Genomic DNA, 14405 nt, shown 5'->3' with positions numbered 1-14405 from the left:
TGTTATTTGGTGAAATTATCGTAATTTTCTTTTGAAACGTAACATCTAAGTTCTGTTTATAAATTTGTGGAAATTAGCACGTTATTACTGTCAACACGAACAGCACTGAAAGATCACCACGAAGTCTAAATACCTGTCAACGCGAACAATACACAAAACAATTCTGTTGAAATCGTTTTTTTCTGCTTTTTAGATTGTCTTTGTAATTGGAGTGCATTTTAAATAAATATAAACAACGTTGAAAAGTTGCAGGTTAAACGTTTTCTATTGTTTTTTTTAAATAAAATACAATGAAGTAAAGGAACCGGAAAAAAGCATAAAGGCGGGATAAGGAAATGAGATTGGAATTTATGAAAACGCATGAGCATTTCTTAAATTGTCAAAACCCAGTACCGCCAGAGATACAAATTAAATTCTGAGATTGGTGTCCATATACAGTGGAAGGACTAATTCACAACGACCCACCCAACACAGTCTTGGCCAATGTCATTCACGTTTTCAAGCTACGTCACATTGGTTGCTGAGCTAATCGTTAAAATATTGCCTGCATAGTTACATATTCCCAGAGAAAATTTCTAACTGAACGAATTTGAAACCACAAGATATCATGGAGGGGAAAAAAAATACAGTCTAAAATATTGTTCACCCAATTCTTGATAATATCAGGTATTTGAGTTTGTGTATTATTTACTCCTATTCTCCAAGATGACTAGAATAAGTCGCGCAGCCGATTGACAACACACTGGTAACGTAACTAAAGGGTGTTGATACGACTTCGCCGGAGTTACACATCTCGCGCAATGTATCTCTGGTAGCTTTCCATTGATCGCGGACGCGGCGAGCTAGATTGCAAAGCATCTGTCTCAGTTGTTGGAAAAGGGTCACGAAGTCTTTTACGACCAGAAATAAGGTAATACAACAAACGTGGTTTTGTATCTTAGAATTGGTGCCATTGGAGCAGCGGAGGTTAGCCTAGTAGCCAGCGTCAATCAGAGAAGAAGCAGACCGCAGTGCAGGGTAGGATAACAGGTAAACTAGCAATTTGCTAGCCCTGGCTAGTAGTTTAGCTAGGTAGTTAGCGCTCAACATATGAACAAACATTGGATTGCCATGTGTTTCAGTTCAATTGCCTGATTCAAACGTGCATGTGTAGACTATAATATCATTATTTTCAATTTAGTATGCTAGCGAGCTTATTTTATTCATATTTGTTACGGTCTTGGACTTGCTAGTAGTTAACGTTTGCTACAGTACCTAGCTAGCTCACGTGAAGTTATACGGCGCGCAGTTTTAGAACTCCTACTAAGGACTACAGTACGAAGAGTTATCAAAAAACAGTCAGACAATTTAGTTAGCTCTTTAGCAGTGTAATTAGAAGTTCTGTTTGTGATCAAGTTAGAAAAAGCATTCAAGTATGTTTGAGTAATTAACTATAAAGAAGATAAAGCTTTTGGTTTCTGTTTTTGAAGGCTTGGGTGAAAGATCACTCCCAAAAAGTTTCATTATGAAATGCCACATGAAACTTAATTACCTGTTAGCTACAGAAAGGAACACAATAATTAGTGTAACTAAATTGACTACTTCAAATGTGCTTTGTACGGGAATTACTTCACTTTACATTGTATTCCTTATGTACAGGTACATTAGGTGATCACAGACAAAGCAGACATGTCGTCAACATCCCAGAAACATAAAGAGTTTGTGGCGGAACCTATGGGGGAGAAGTCTGTCAATGCACTTGCTGGCATTGGCGAGGTACTTGGCAAGCGACTGGAGGAGAAGGGCTTTGACAAGGTGATACTGAGTTTACTTCACTTTGTTGGAACCTTTTTAATGCATGGTTGTTCACATTTTACATAAAGGTTGTGTTGTAAATCACATTCTCTATGATTTGTTCTCCTCCATTCACACTTGCATACATCCCCAGGCTTACGTAGTCCTCGGTCAGTTCCTGGTACTGAAGAAGGATGAGGAGCTATTCCGGGACTGGCTGAAAGACACATGTGGGGCTAATGTTAAACAGCAGGGTGATTGCTATGGCTGCCTGCGTGAATGGTGTGACTCTTTCCTGTAGAGAATCCACTTTCTCCTTTTTTTCTTTTTTTCCCCCTCAGTTTTTCCTTAATCCCAATCATTTATTTACCTATTATGGTCTCGCATCAACTTACACCTCATATGGACTCACGGCACATGAGGCAGATAAAAATGGACACAACACCTGGTTATTTGGAACTATAGTCACAATTCAGAGACTTTTGAATGCTTAAATCTGTAAAACATACTTTGCTGCAGTCGACCATAGTGTTGTTTCCCCCGATTGTTTAGCTCAGTAATGCTGACCTTTTCTGTGATTAATATTTTTGGCGGCACAGGAGCCTTGGGAATAAGTTTAATATTGTTTTTCTGCACTGTGCTGTTTCACTTTGTCTGTCAAAGAAATAAGCTTATTTCTTATTTAATAAGCTTTATCAACATGGTCCTTTCACAAAAAAGATGTAACTGATGTTTGTACTTATCTCAAACACTTTTGCCCCCTAGCTTTTATTTAAATTAACACTGAATAGCATTTTAAGCCATTTTAAACGCTATAGATTTAATGTCTGGTTTAAAAGTCAGAATGTTGCACTGTTTTTACAACAGAGTTCACAGGAAACAATTTTAAAATTTGTAATTTCCCAGTGTTGTCATGTATGTATTTTCTGCTGTCAGTCAAAGTTGATGAAATGCCTTAACATTGTACTAAAACAAAATGTCTCTACAATGTACTTTGTTGTGGAGCAGTGCATGCAGATTAAGACGTTAGCTACCACATCACCCCGTTTTCAGTCCTCACACAAACTATTAAAGCTTAAAGTAACCTAAAAACAACTTACAGCAGTTATTCCAGAATATATTTCTGAGCATACTTGTGTTGCTTCTAGCATTTAGTCACTAAAGAATTGTTATATTCAAACATTGGTTTTGTATTTGACTGTGAAAGCATGTGTATTTTTAATTTTTTTGACTTGAACAAAAGCAACTACACCATCTGGACAGTTCACTTTGTGTTTGCATTTTTCAGAAATAAAGTCGGGAATTATATGTAAACTTATTTTTGGTGAAGGGTGTTTATTTTAATATTTGATTCCCAAATTACCATTTTATTCAAAGCTCTTTGTTTTTGGTAAGAAATATGAACAGTGAAGGTCTACATTATAATACTGGTCTCAAAATAATGACATTTTCCTGAAATTGATCAGATTGGTGACATCAAAGTCTGTACTTGAAATGAAAAACCATAACATCAATTTGTATTTATTCCAGTTCCTCCAGTGCTTGACCTGAGCATGACCTCTCTGGAGCGGAGTACTGCCGCCCCACATTTTCTACTACTTGTTCTGCACCTTGCTATAAGCAGTACTGGCACCCACTATAAGGACTGGCATCTTTTCCAAGTCAAGCACTGCGCTACTCCTTTCTGTTAATAGCTTTATTGTATATCCATGTCTTATTATAAGGCAATCACTTGACAAATTTAACTGCTTTTATCATTTATCCAAACAGCAATTCTACTAACATGGTTTTGGTGACCCGTGTTCTTTTCACTCCACTGGTCTTGTGTTAAGGTGGCTGACCACCTCTTGTACATACCAGTAGAATAATTTCGGTCAGTGTGTATTGCCTTATCCCCTACTGCCCTCTGATCCACAGTGGCAGCAACACTTCACACACATTTCTGCAACAAAGCTTAAAAAAGTGACATACAGGAGTGTCAAGATATCACACGCGCACATTTCTTTTAACAAAGGCAGATTAGGCAATTCATATTTAGCATAAAGTGTGTATTAAAAGTTAATTACAATGTATGGCAACTTTATGTCACTTTTTTAATTACAATGTTTGTGTAGTCGCCACCCCTCTCCAACACCCATTTGCCTGTTAAGTTCATATTATAAATTATTTATGACTATGAGCAGTTCACATGTTGTATTTTTATCCACATTTTTTGCTACAATTCATTATTCTTTTAGCTTTGTTGGTGTGTTTAGATATGTATTTGTTTTAAATACCTCCAAATACTATCATGACTGCATATATAAGTTAACGATTATGTGGTGTTTACATCTTTTTTTATGTAAACTAAATGTAAATTTTGGTCAAAAATTAAGATATCCAATTTTTCCAAAAAGGATGCCAATTGGCCTTGATATTCTACTTAGGAGAATATGTACATCTGCAGCCTTTTATAAGAGAAAGATATATGAGGCTCCATTGAAATGTTATATTTAGCATGGTTCTGTATGTGTATATGTGGTGATAAATGTACATACATTATGTTCTATCTGGACACTGGTTTTCACAACTATCCTGTGGTCTGTCTCAAAGGAGGGCACAGAAGAATTTCTTCTCTCTGAATGGGTTCTCTGAGGTGGGAACAGGGGTGATGAGGGGATCCTCAATGGCGTGGGCATCACAGTATGCCATCAGGTCTGCTGCCGCCTTTGATACCTGAGTGCCAAGAGAGACTGGGTATAAGGGTGTGTACAACCACCAAAGGCGTCAAGGCACTGTCAGTTTCAGTGGCACAACGCCTCTGGCAAGATTTACCTTGATCCTGCAAAAACTGGCTTCAATCTTCAATTGCTCTACCAGTTTCCTGGCTTGGCCGACACTCATGGTGCTGTTCACTGGGGTGTCTCCTTTCATCCTGTCGAGAGCCATGGATACACATGCCACGCAATTCACACCAACACACACCAATATTTCTTTCAGAAAAAGAGACGTAACACTGACTGCTGAAAAGACAGATGTACTGTGTGGTGCATTCCATAACACCAAAATTGTAGCACTGAATTAATTGTAGATGGCTTACATGATGTACATTTTTATGAATCACTGACTGCATGCAATTCCACTGTGTCCTAAATTTGACACACTTTTTCTCTCGCTCATTCACTTCAATGTTCCTCTGCCCTTCTTCCCTCCCTCTGTCTCCCTCTATCTCCAAGGACCAATGGTGTGTCATTTACTACTTCCCTGCTAAAAGCCTTCTGCCCAAGAAATGCAATACCTCAAATACTTCACTATAAAAAAATCATTTTATGATTTTTGACATCTTCATAAGCTCTAGGACAATTCATAGTGTAAACATTGATTATTATTCGTTTTTTGTATGCAGTTTTGTTAGTATACAATGGCTTTCTTAAAGATAGCTTGAGTGACTTCACAGGTTTAGGTTAGTAGACCACAGTAAGTACCACATTCATAATTTCGAGAAGCCATGGATTTTCTTCAACATTACCACTCTGGCTATAATCTCACAGCAGCATAAAATAGGTTGTATTTAAATTATTAAATGAGCATGTCTGTAATTACTCGTTCAAGCATTCCGATCTACAACACCTCTACTACATCCCTAGAGCATGTTGAAATTATGGTAAAAACCATTCTAGCTGAAAACATGGTTGTATGCCAGGTTGATAGGATGATGACAGTATATTTAGGTATGGACAGATATTTATGGGAACGGGTTTGAAGGCAGCACACCATTCAAATTGCTCAAGCTGAAAAAAAAAAAGGAAAGGGCAAAATGGACAGACATGCTATAGCACACAGATAATATGTGTGTGAAAATCATCAAATAACATTAAATATGCAATGGGTATGAGCAAACCACTGCCTGATTATTAAATATCAAACTAAAGTGACAGTAGCAGAGAAGGATCAACAGAAAATGAATAATCAATAGACCAGAAGTGTGAGGAGAAATGCATAACTAGCGAAAAAGAGGGGGAGAGAGAGCGGCATAAAGACCAGTCCATCTACAGTATTAGTCTGTTTCTACCGTTCTGGGCCTCTCCCTCCTCTTCTTTCCTTCATCTCATCCTCTCCTTACCCTTGTTGTCTTCCTCTTCAGGTGCTTCCTCTCCCTCCTCTTGGCTCTCTCCCTCGCTCTCTCACCCTCTATCTGCCTGTGTTAGTGATTTTAGTGTAGCTGAACCCCACCCCTCAAAGACAGTGTGTGCTACACAGTTCTATACAGTCCAGTGCACTGCAATTCTGCTACAATGAACATCTGACTCCTGGTACATGGATAAGAACCCCCTCTGCAGTGAATGGGTCCTTCCTAAGCAAGGGAGGAGGGAGGTCTCCATTGGTACCGATTTTATTCTGTGAGCTGGATCATACCATCTCTTTAGGAAAATAGAGGGAAATGAGGCAGATATGGTATCTCAGAAGAAACTGAAATAAGAAAAGATGAACATGCTGTTTTCTGTCTTGTGCACTGGCCAAATACAATAGCCACCTCCATTGATACACACTTGTACACTATATTGTGATTGTATTTTGTAACAGTTACCTCCCTCATTCTCTCCTCTGTTGCCATGGGAACTGCTGCAGTCTTGGGCTCTCTGGCTTTAACATTCTGTCATCATCCTGCCCTCAATGGTCTCTCCCACCTTGGCGAGAATCTTTGTAGTCCCCCCTTACCAATGCTGCCCATCACTTGCCCCTTCTTGTCTCCGCCATTTTCCCCCTCCCCCATCACAGTCTCTCATATTACAATCCAAGCCATTTTCTCCCTCCCCAGACATCTTCATTTACTAGAAGAATAGAAGCCGTAAAAAGAGACAGTTACATAATAATAATGGGATCATCTATGAAAATGTAGAATTCCGTCAAATATTTTTTTTGTAATGAACAGATTAATAGTAATTTATTACCCATATTTACAGCACTGAAATTGTGTTTTGTATTGCTTTATTATACATTACACATTATTTTCCCTGGTATAATATATGCTATCTAACTAATACAACGTGTACACCAATGATCACAACACAAAACTATCACTTGGGTTAAATTACAGAAGGTATGACATGATCTCAACGTCAACTTCTGCGGACTATTTGCTAATGAACGCGTCGGTTTGCCGTTGAAGTTTGTCCTCTTGTCCGTGTGGTTGTTGTAGTTGTAGATTTTGCATGTCAGTAAATACAGTAGCTTGCTAGCTAGCACGCATATACATTTGTATCCATGTATATTGTTAGATATTTAACTTTTAGTGGTGACAGTTAGGTTTTTGATGTATAGGGCTTTACTAAAGACGAAAATGTGAGTATAAGGGTGTTGCATTCTTACCAAACACTTGCAATGTTATGGTTCGGTAGCCGGTTGTTAGCATGTAGGCTAGCCAACGTTATGTTGCTGCCTTTACAGGTGTTTTGCTATAAAGGTTGAAGTATGTCAACTGAATCGTAGATCATTTCAAAGTTACATTCTATCTAAATACATGGGTTCTCATTCTGAAATGTGTTATCCTCACTATAGTGTTCCAGCATCAGATGAGTCATATTGGTTTTGGCCACAAAAAACATGTTGGTTGGATTCATAGAATGAATCCATGGACCTTGACGCTTTTACAGTTTCATCTCTGTCCTGTGTGTGTATGTCTAATTGTTCTCTCACGTCTATTGGCAGTAAAGTGAAAGCTGTTGTTGGAAGCACTAGAAATCTCCCTTGCAGGCAGAATGGTTTAGATCTTGTGAGGGATGTAGATTTCAATGATTCCTTTGTATCCTATATCCATCTGCATTAAAGTCTCACTACCATTCTCTTCTGTTTCACAGCTCACTACAGAAATGTCAAATGAATCAACAGCTCATTATCAGATAAAAAGTCACAGTAGACAGGAAGTTAATTAGCTAAGTAATGAATGTCATAGTAATGTGACAAAAACACAAGATATTATTCTGTAGAGGGGTTCCCTTAAGTATTTGTTGGCCAAAGTTGGAAATGTTAAGTGGGCGTCCTCCAATTAACCGGGAAACATTGCCCTGAAAAGAAAACCACATTTTTCCAAGTAAGCACACAGAAAGAGAGAGAGCCACAGGAGGGGAAAGGGAGCAAGGGACTTGGCAGAAGACAGGAGAATAAAAGGCAGTGAGGTCTATGTGAACATCGGACCAGAGGAGTCAAGAGGAGTCCGCACTGGGTCGGTCACCATGGGTGGTGTATCAGGACCAGTTCTCCTGTGGCTGCAGGATGTGTTAGGGGTAACTCTCCTTAGAGCCCGTCGGACTCTGCTGCAGGCTGCAATCCTCTTCTGCGTTCTAGTGCTGCTGGTGTGGGTGGCCATCTTCCTTTATGGCAGCTTCTACTACTCCTACATGCCCACCGTCAGCTTCTCTACACCGGTACACTATCACTACAGGTACTGAAAAGCATCATTGGACGTTTGGGCCTTCTGAAACCTTCGTATAAGTATTTAGTGACAACATAGTCCTATGAAATAATCCTATTGTCTATGCTGTTTCACCTGATTTCTTGTGCTATGCTGTTTCTGACCACTGCTCTAGTTCCGACTGTGACGTGTCAGAGTCAGTACTCTGCTCTTTCCCTGTGGCTAACATCTCACTGCTGAAGAATGGCAAAGACCAGGTACTCGTTTCTGATTCGAACCAGCCTTTTTCTCAGATAGCACTTGTTAAATCATATAGTTACTGCATGCAATGAAAATATTGCTGTAGTTCGGTACGCTCAATGTCTGTCCTACAGTGTTCGTCATTGTCTTTTATAGGTTATGATCTATGGTCAGCCATACCGAATCTCTTTAGAGCTGGAAATGCCTGAGTCGCCAGTCAATGAACAGCTTGGAATGTTCATGATTAAGATGACTTGCTACACCAAGGGCGGCCAGACAGTTGCAACGGTGGCACGCTCTGTGAGTGCTAAAGTGCTTTGTTGTTTTTGTTTGTTCTACTGCCACACCCCGCCATTGTCTCTTTGGAGCCATTCCAACTGGTTTCAATTTCAGCTAGTTCTTGGTTTCACATGACTTGTCCATCCCTGTTCTCCAATGTGAAGTTTGCTCTTACACTTAATGTTAGAATGGAAGTGGGAGATGGGAGTTATTTGGTTACTGCGTGGCCCTCTGACAGGGACTGATTTCTCCACCAGGCTATGCTGCACTACCGCTCTGGTCTTCTGCAGACCCTGAATACTCTACTGTTCTCTCCTCTCCTGCTGACCGGGATGACAGAGCAGAAGCAGCTCGTTGAGGTTGAGCTCTTCTCAGACTACAAGGCCAATTCTGTAAGTCTTGTTTGTGGTTGCTTGTACTTATCAGATTCATTATCCCCTCCCACAGTGCTTGCACATTGTTTCTTGTCATGCTCTCTGCGTTGTGGCTTTTTACTGAATTACATCATCATGATCTTGTGATTTTCATTTGCAATTATCACCATCATTTCTTTTTTGACTTAAAACGATTTACTCTGATCTAGCATACTTCCCTTTAAACAATGTTTGATGTTCATGTGCTTTCAATTAAACAGTTCAAATCTAAATAAAATAAATTTCCTCAGTGCTTTAAAACTAAAAATATTAGGCAATAAAGGGCAATTTATTTGTTTTATTCTTGATCTCTACCTCTTATTGTAAATTTCTCTCTGACTATAGTATCAACCCACTGTTGGTGCTGTTATTGAGATCCAGTCTCGGCGGGTGCAGATCTACTCCGCTCAGCTCAGGATCCATGCTTTCTTCACTGGCATCAGGTATAGACATTTTTGAAATCCCATCAGTTCTTTCTGTGTCAAATTCAGATTATTTGCATGAGACCAATAAAATAAATCTATTGTTGTACTATTGTATCTTCTTTTTACCATATATCACCATATATATCGTCCCTCCTCTTTTTCCTGTTTGTCATCTATCGTCTGCTTCCTCCTATTCATCGTCTCTCCTCCTCTATTTCCAAACCTTTATTTTTATAGATATGTCCTATACAACTTTCCAGTGACGTCTGCTGTGATTGGTGTGGCCAGCAACTTTGCCTTCCTCAGTGTCATCGTCCTCTTTGGATACCTACAGTTCATATGGGGGGGCCTTTGGCCTCCTGAGCAGTTCAGAGTGAAGGTAGGATGTTGTCTCATCTTCTCCTCTGTATTAGGATGTTCTCCACCCATACAGTACATCTAGACATATTATAGACATATTACATTAAAACTGCTGAGCCTCAATTCTACTAATTTGATTAGGTTATGATGGGAGACACGACCCGCCTGCAAAGGAGAAGAGACGAGGCTCGAAAGCGCATGTCCTTCACGCAGAGTGAGTTCTACTCTACAATAGGCATTTACACGCCCTGTGTGAAACAAACATAACATGGTGTATCTGAATGTGTTTTAGCTAAAATGCCTCAGAAAGACAATGACGGTCTGGTTGAGCAGTTGGAAGAACCTAGACAAGAAGAATCTGTAATAAAGAAAGGTGAGGGTAATAGAATGTGTAAATTAGAATATACAAGACACACGCAACAGTATGTTAAATTAACTGATTTTGATTTATTAACTCGTCTTACAATAGGTTTGATTCCTAGGTTGAGTGTTGTGGGTTTGAACTTGGCAGGGTAGTTTTGTATTTTTTTGAGAAACCTTATTGATATTCATGCTATATAGGTTAACTTTCTGTTTTATGTTACGTATAGTTGCTGTTTGCATTGTATTGTTGTACTAGTGCTGTAACTGCTGTTGGGTTATTGTTGTAGGAGAGCTGGAAACCCCAGATGTTATTGGTTCTCTGAAAGAGGCCCCTTGTTTACCAGAACCTGAAACAGGTAAGAGACTCTTTCAGACAGAGATTGCTGACAAATTACATTTTTTATATTTTTTTCTAACCATGGCTGCCCCCATTTAGTCAGTTTGGTTAATATGCTATCTTCTAAGGCAGAGGTTTTGTTAGGCTGTCAAAAATAAAGAAAAATGTTTATGCAGCACCTGTCTAATTCCCACTTCTCAGTGGACTAATCCATTTTGTGCTGGAGAACGTGTTGTTTCATTTTAAAAACCCAGGTGATAGAATTTGTTTAAATGTACATAGACTCTCTGTGATAATTTGTAATGTGTCATTCATCCTCCAAACCACAAACTTTCTCTGCCTTTCTGCTGCAGTGTGGGAAAGATGTGTGTATTGGGCAAAAAGATGCGAAACCCAAGACGAGCATTGGTTTGCCTAAACCACAGTTTCCTCTTTCTTCTCTGCCATGAATCCCATTTTAGCCCTGTGTCTTTTTGATAGTAGAGTCATTGACACTGACCTTAGCTCAGGCAAGAAATGACTGCAGATCCCTGGATGTTATAGGGTTCTTTCTGACTTCCTGGAAGATTTATAGAGCCTTAGAAACGGCTTTTCTAGACACTAATGCTGCATTTTCCAGAGGGGTTCTAGAATTTATTTTGATCGTTTGCAAATGCTTTGGAAACTGTTCTGACTACTTTAATCTGATGGCAAAGGGGAAAGTTAGTCAGATTTATATTGGGCATGGTTGGCCCAAATCAGGCCTAATTGTTCACTAAGGTATTCTAACAACTGACCCCAATCCCGTTCATTGGGTTGAATTTACTGGGGAGATCACGTTTTCACATGTTATGATTGCATTTTCAAAAACATAGCACACCATACAAATGTGGACCTAATGTTGGTGTCAATTTCTCTCTCAGACTCCCTATGTTACTACAAACCACAAAAAGATCTGACCAAATGAAAAATCTGCAGAGATCCATAGAAATAGACAATTGACCAATACTTAGCATGTACAGTCTGACTGTCTATTTATGGACAAATACAAAATAGAGACAACAGTGGATCATCCTTTTTATATATAATTTATTCAGTACCCTGTGACAGTTATTTATGGACTAAAAAGTAGATTATGAAGCCTCACTTCATTTAGCCTAATGTATCTTAACCTGCCTCTCCTTCTGCCTCCTTGCATAAGCCCTTCAGCTGTTGTCCGATGAGCCGCCAGTGCTCTTGGAGGGTCTTCAAATGAGCGTGACCAATGTGAGTGAGGAGCCTGCTGATCTGCAGGATAGAGGTCCAGGAGCGGCCCTGTTGGAGGGATCCCAGGTGCCTCAGCCAGGGGAATCTACATTGCGTCAGAGACAGGGACCCTGGATGAGTCTCTGAACCATGGATGATAGCTGGTACATTTACATGCAGAATGGTCCCTCAATGTGCCTTTCATTGACAGGCAAAGAGAGAGATTGACAAAGATTTATAGACTAAAGCTGGATGATTGACAGACTGTATTACAGAAACGCACACTCGTACACAGACACATGTTAAAATATCCTATCATTTTACTTTAAAAATGGGTTTTTATTAATTTTGTCAAGTGTACTTCACCTATCTTTACCTCAGCTTTACCTCACTTTTCATTACAGCGTGTAACTACAGGGTTTTGTTCCGTCAGTCTTTAAGGACAGGAATGTGGAAAGAAGGCTATGCTATTAGACTTGGATTTGCTAAATCCCAACTCTTGCATGTCTTTCAGAGTAATAAAAATAAGCTATGCAGTCTTTAAGTACTTCCTAGTAATTCGCTAGCTTGCACCATTTGAGCAAAGACAGTTGTTAATCCTTTTTATAAATATTATTGAGCAAGTATACCAGCATAGCTGATCTTTAGTGCCTGGGATTGAGGCCTATGCTTACTGTAGGAAGCAGAGCACCCTGAGATGCAGAATATTGACCCTGCAGATTACACTGGTACACTTGTAAAGTTTAATTTCTTTTCTTTTTTTCATTTTTTTTTATGGTTGTTAATTTTAAACACAAAGAACATGCATCATGTTTACTCCTTTGCAATAGATGCAGTATGTTTTATGATTTTACTTCAACTTTGTAGACCTTTTAGATCTGTTACAGGGACCACCACATATTGAAATCAATTGAATGTAAGTTATTTGGTTCAAAACATTTACAAGAGGTTTTACATTGTATTCCCATAGGACAGCACTTAAAAGTATTTATTAAAACACTTAGTATTTAACCAAAGTGGTTCTCAATGTTACACCATTTTTAAATGTGTTTTTTCTTCTGTTCATAGCTAAATGTTTCAAGGAACAATGAAGGAGGAAAATATGTAATAAATAAGATTTGGTCTGTGATATTGTCAAAATGTATTGGGGATGTTCATTCAAATAGGCAATAATACAATATATGGAATGTGTTTTGAACTGAGTAGAAATACCATGTGAATAAAAGTTATTTGAAACATAATGTGAATTTCATCAGTACATAACTGGTCAGTAATTATTTCTGTCAAATTATACAAACGCATTGCCAAAGAACATATTTGACAAAAAATTTACAGCGTGTACATTTCAATTTTTTTTCTCATTACAGTGAATGTACATAATGTTTTTCTTTACTGCAAAATGTTGTATACATACATTGACTGTCAATCAATGACTGCTATATGTTAGTCAAGCTTTAAAACCCTGAAGTTAATAAATGCTGTGAACAAAATGTTAATACATTCAATCTTTCAGTTAAAATTATGATGATGTGTAACTTTATATGTTACCAATGGAAAACATATTTAAGGTTATTTTCTTGTAAAGTACCAGTTAATTACCTAGTCTACTTCACATTCTGGAAAAACAATATATTATATAGAATTAGTCAACAGCGCATCACCTACTACTATGGATATTCTACATTAACCAAATAGACATCCAGCCCAAAATCGGAGACATGTAAAATTACATGTTAATTGCAAAAGACTGCATCTTTAATTTTATTAACAAAGTGTGCTTAATGTAGAAGATTCAGTACATATTTCTACGGCTATTGTAGGATTTTGAATGTTGAAAAACGGGGATCTCAGGTATGGAAGCGTATAGTTAAACCTAATTAAAATGTTAATCTACACTGCATTTCCACTTTTGCCTGCATTATTTCAGTCAATTTGATCATGTGATTTGGATTTTAATTGTTATGTACTGGTATGCACGTTCACTGTCAATATTAATATGTTAATGAAAAGCCATTTGACATTACATTTTCAAAGTCAGGTTGACAAACTTCCAATGTTCATTAAAATGTGAAAAGTGAGAAACAGCGCTCCACCCTTTGCAACTGAATTTTGAGCAGGCAATCCAGCGCTGTAATTTCGCTGACGAAGGCGGTGACTTCTTTTTTTTATTATTATCTGGGACTATATTAGAGAGGGTCAAAAAAATGTAGTCTAAACTACTGATGACTGACTGATTTGCAAATCGACATTTTTTTTTTAATGATAATCCCATACTTGCGTAAACCCTCTGTTTACGCCCGAGTACAACCGAGCCTGTAGTAAACCAGTGACATCAGACAAATTACAATGAAAAGATGGCGAATCTCATCGATCGAGGATCATAACACCCCCGCCCAGCAGAAGGTCAACCAATCGCGTTCAGAATGTTATACTGCGTCATAAATCTTTCTTTACATTTAGCTTTGTCAATTTAGGAGAAATGAATCATACTTAATAACAAAGAACATTTTTATATATCCCAGATCTCGGAAAATGTTTGTAATAATATGCTTCTTGTTGACCCAATCTGTGTTAATGTTACATATCCAAAGAGGACTGGC

At 38.4% G+C, this 14405-nt stretch overlaps 3 protein-coding genes across 5 annotated transcripts; 2 read left to right on the top strand and 1 right to left on the bottom strand.

Moving 5' to 3' along the window:
- The first annotated feature begins 828 nt into the window (after positions 1-828).
- banf1 (BAF nuclear assembly factor 1) lies at positions 829-3091 on the top strand. 2 transcript variants are annotated; one of them, NM_001310850.1, is given in 3 exon segments: positions 829-910; positions 1639-1794; positions 1928-3084. In NM_001310850.1, coding segments are annotated over 2 exon segments (273 nt in total). In that variant the 5' UTR covers positions 829-910; positions 1639-1668; the 3' UTR covers positions 2075-3084.
- Positions 3092-3800: 709 nt separating this feature from the next.
- Positions 3801-6101, bottom strand: gng3 (guanine nucleotide binding protein (G protein), gamma 3). Its single transcript, XM_010870647.4, has 3 exons — positions 5876-6101; positions 4588-4687; positions 3801-4488 (listed from the first exon to the last, which is right to left on the bottom strand). Exons 2-3 carry the CDS (start codon positions 4684-4686, stop codon positions 4360-4362), a joined length of 228 nt encoding a protein of 75 aa, XP_010868949.1. The 5' UTR covers position 4687; positions 5876-6101; the 3' UTR covers positions 3801-4359.
- An 835-nt stretch (positions 6102-6936) lies between these two features.
- bscl2 (BSCL2 lipid droplet biogenesis associated, seipin) lies at positions 6937-13046 on the top strand. Of its 2 annotated transcripts, XM_010870645.3 has the most exons (11): positions 6937-7095; positions 7611-8194; positions 8340-8421; positions 8561-8704; positions 8941-9075; positions 9442-9539; positions 9759-9900; positions 10023-10095; positions 10174-10254; positions 10532-10600; positions 11762-13046. In XM_010870645.3, the coding sequence occupies exons 2-11, from the start codon at positions 7986-7988 to the stop codon at positions 11950-11952; spliced, it is 1224 nt and encodes a 407-aa protein (XP_010868947.1). In that variant the 5' UTR covers positions 6937-7095; positions 7611-7985; the 3' UTR covers positions 11953-13046. The 2 variants fall into 2 exon arrangements, with proteins under 2 accessions (XP_010868947.1, XP_010868948.1); XM_010870646.3 differs by lacking the exon at positions 10174-10254.
- The last annotated feature ends 1359 nt before the right edge of the window (positions 13047-14405 follow it).

The sequence above is a fragment of the Esox lucius genome, chromosome 7, assembly GCF_011004845.1.
Source record: "Esox lucius isolate fEsoLuc1 chromosome 7, fEsoLuc1.pri, whole genome shotgun sequence".
Taxonomy (NCBI): Eukaryota; Metazoa; Chordata; class Actinopteri; order Esociformes; family Esocidae; genus Esox; species Esox lucius.
The sequence above is the reverse complement of the archived record's forward strand: the minus strand, read 5'-3'. Positions and strand labels throughout refer to the sequence as shown.

Bases quoted from the DNA above. Each gene is read 5' to 3' on its own strand.
- banf1 (XM_010870649.4), top strand. From the start codon at position 1,669: ATGTCGTCAACATCCCAGAAACATAAAGAGTTTGTGGCGGAACCTATG. The intron at 1,795-1,927 runs GTGATACTGAGT...ATACATCCCCAG, and splicing joins AGGAGAAGGGCTTTGACAAG to GCTTACGTAGTCCTCGGTCA.
- gng3 (XM_010870647.4), bottom strand. From the start codon at position 4,686: ATGAAAGGAGACACCCCAGTGAACAGCACCATGAGTGTCGGCCAAGCC. The intron at 4,489-4,587 runs GTAAATCTTGCC...CTTGGCACTCAG, and splicing joins CCAGTTTTTGCAGGATCAAG to GTATCAAAGGCGGCAGCAGA.
- bscl2 (XM_010870645.3), top strand. From the start codon at position 7,986: ATGGGTGGTGTATCAGGACCAGTTCTCCTGTGGCTGCAGGATGTGTTA. The intron at 8,705-8,940 runs GTGAGTGCTAAA...TTTCTCCACCAG, and splicing joins TTGCAACGGTGGCACGCTCT to GCTATGCTGCACTACCGCTC. The intron at 9,076-9,441 runs GTAAGTCTTGTT...CTCTGACTATAG, and splicing joins CAGACTACAAGGCCAATTCT to TATCAACCCACTGTTGGTGC.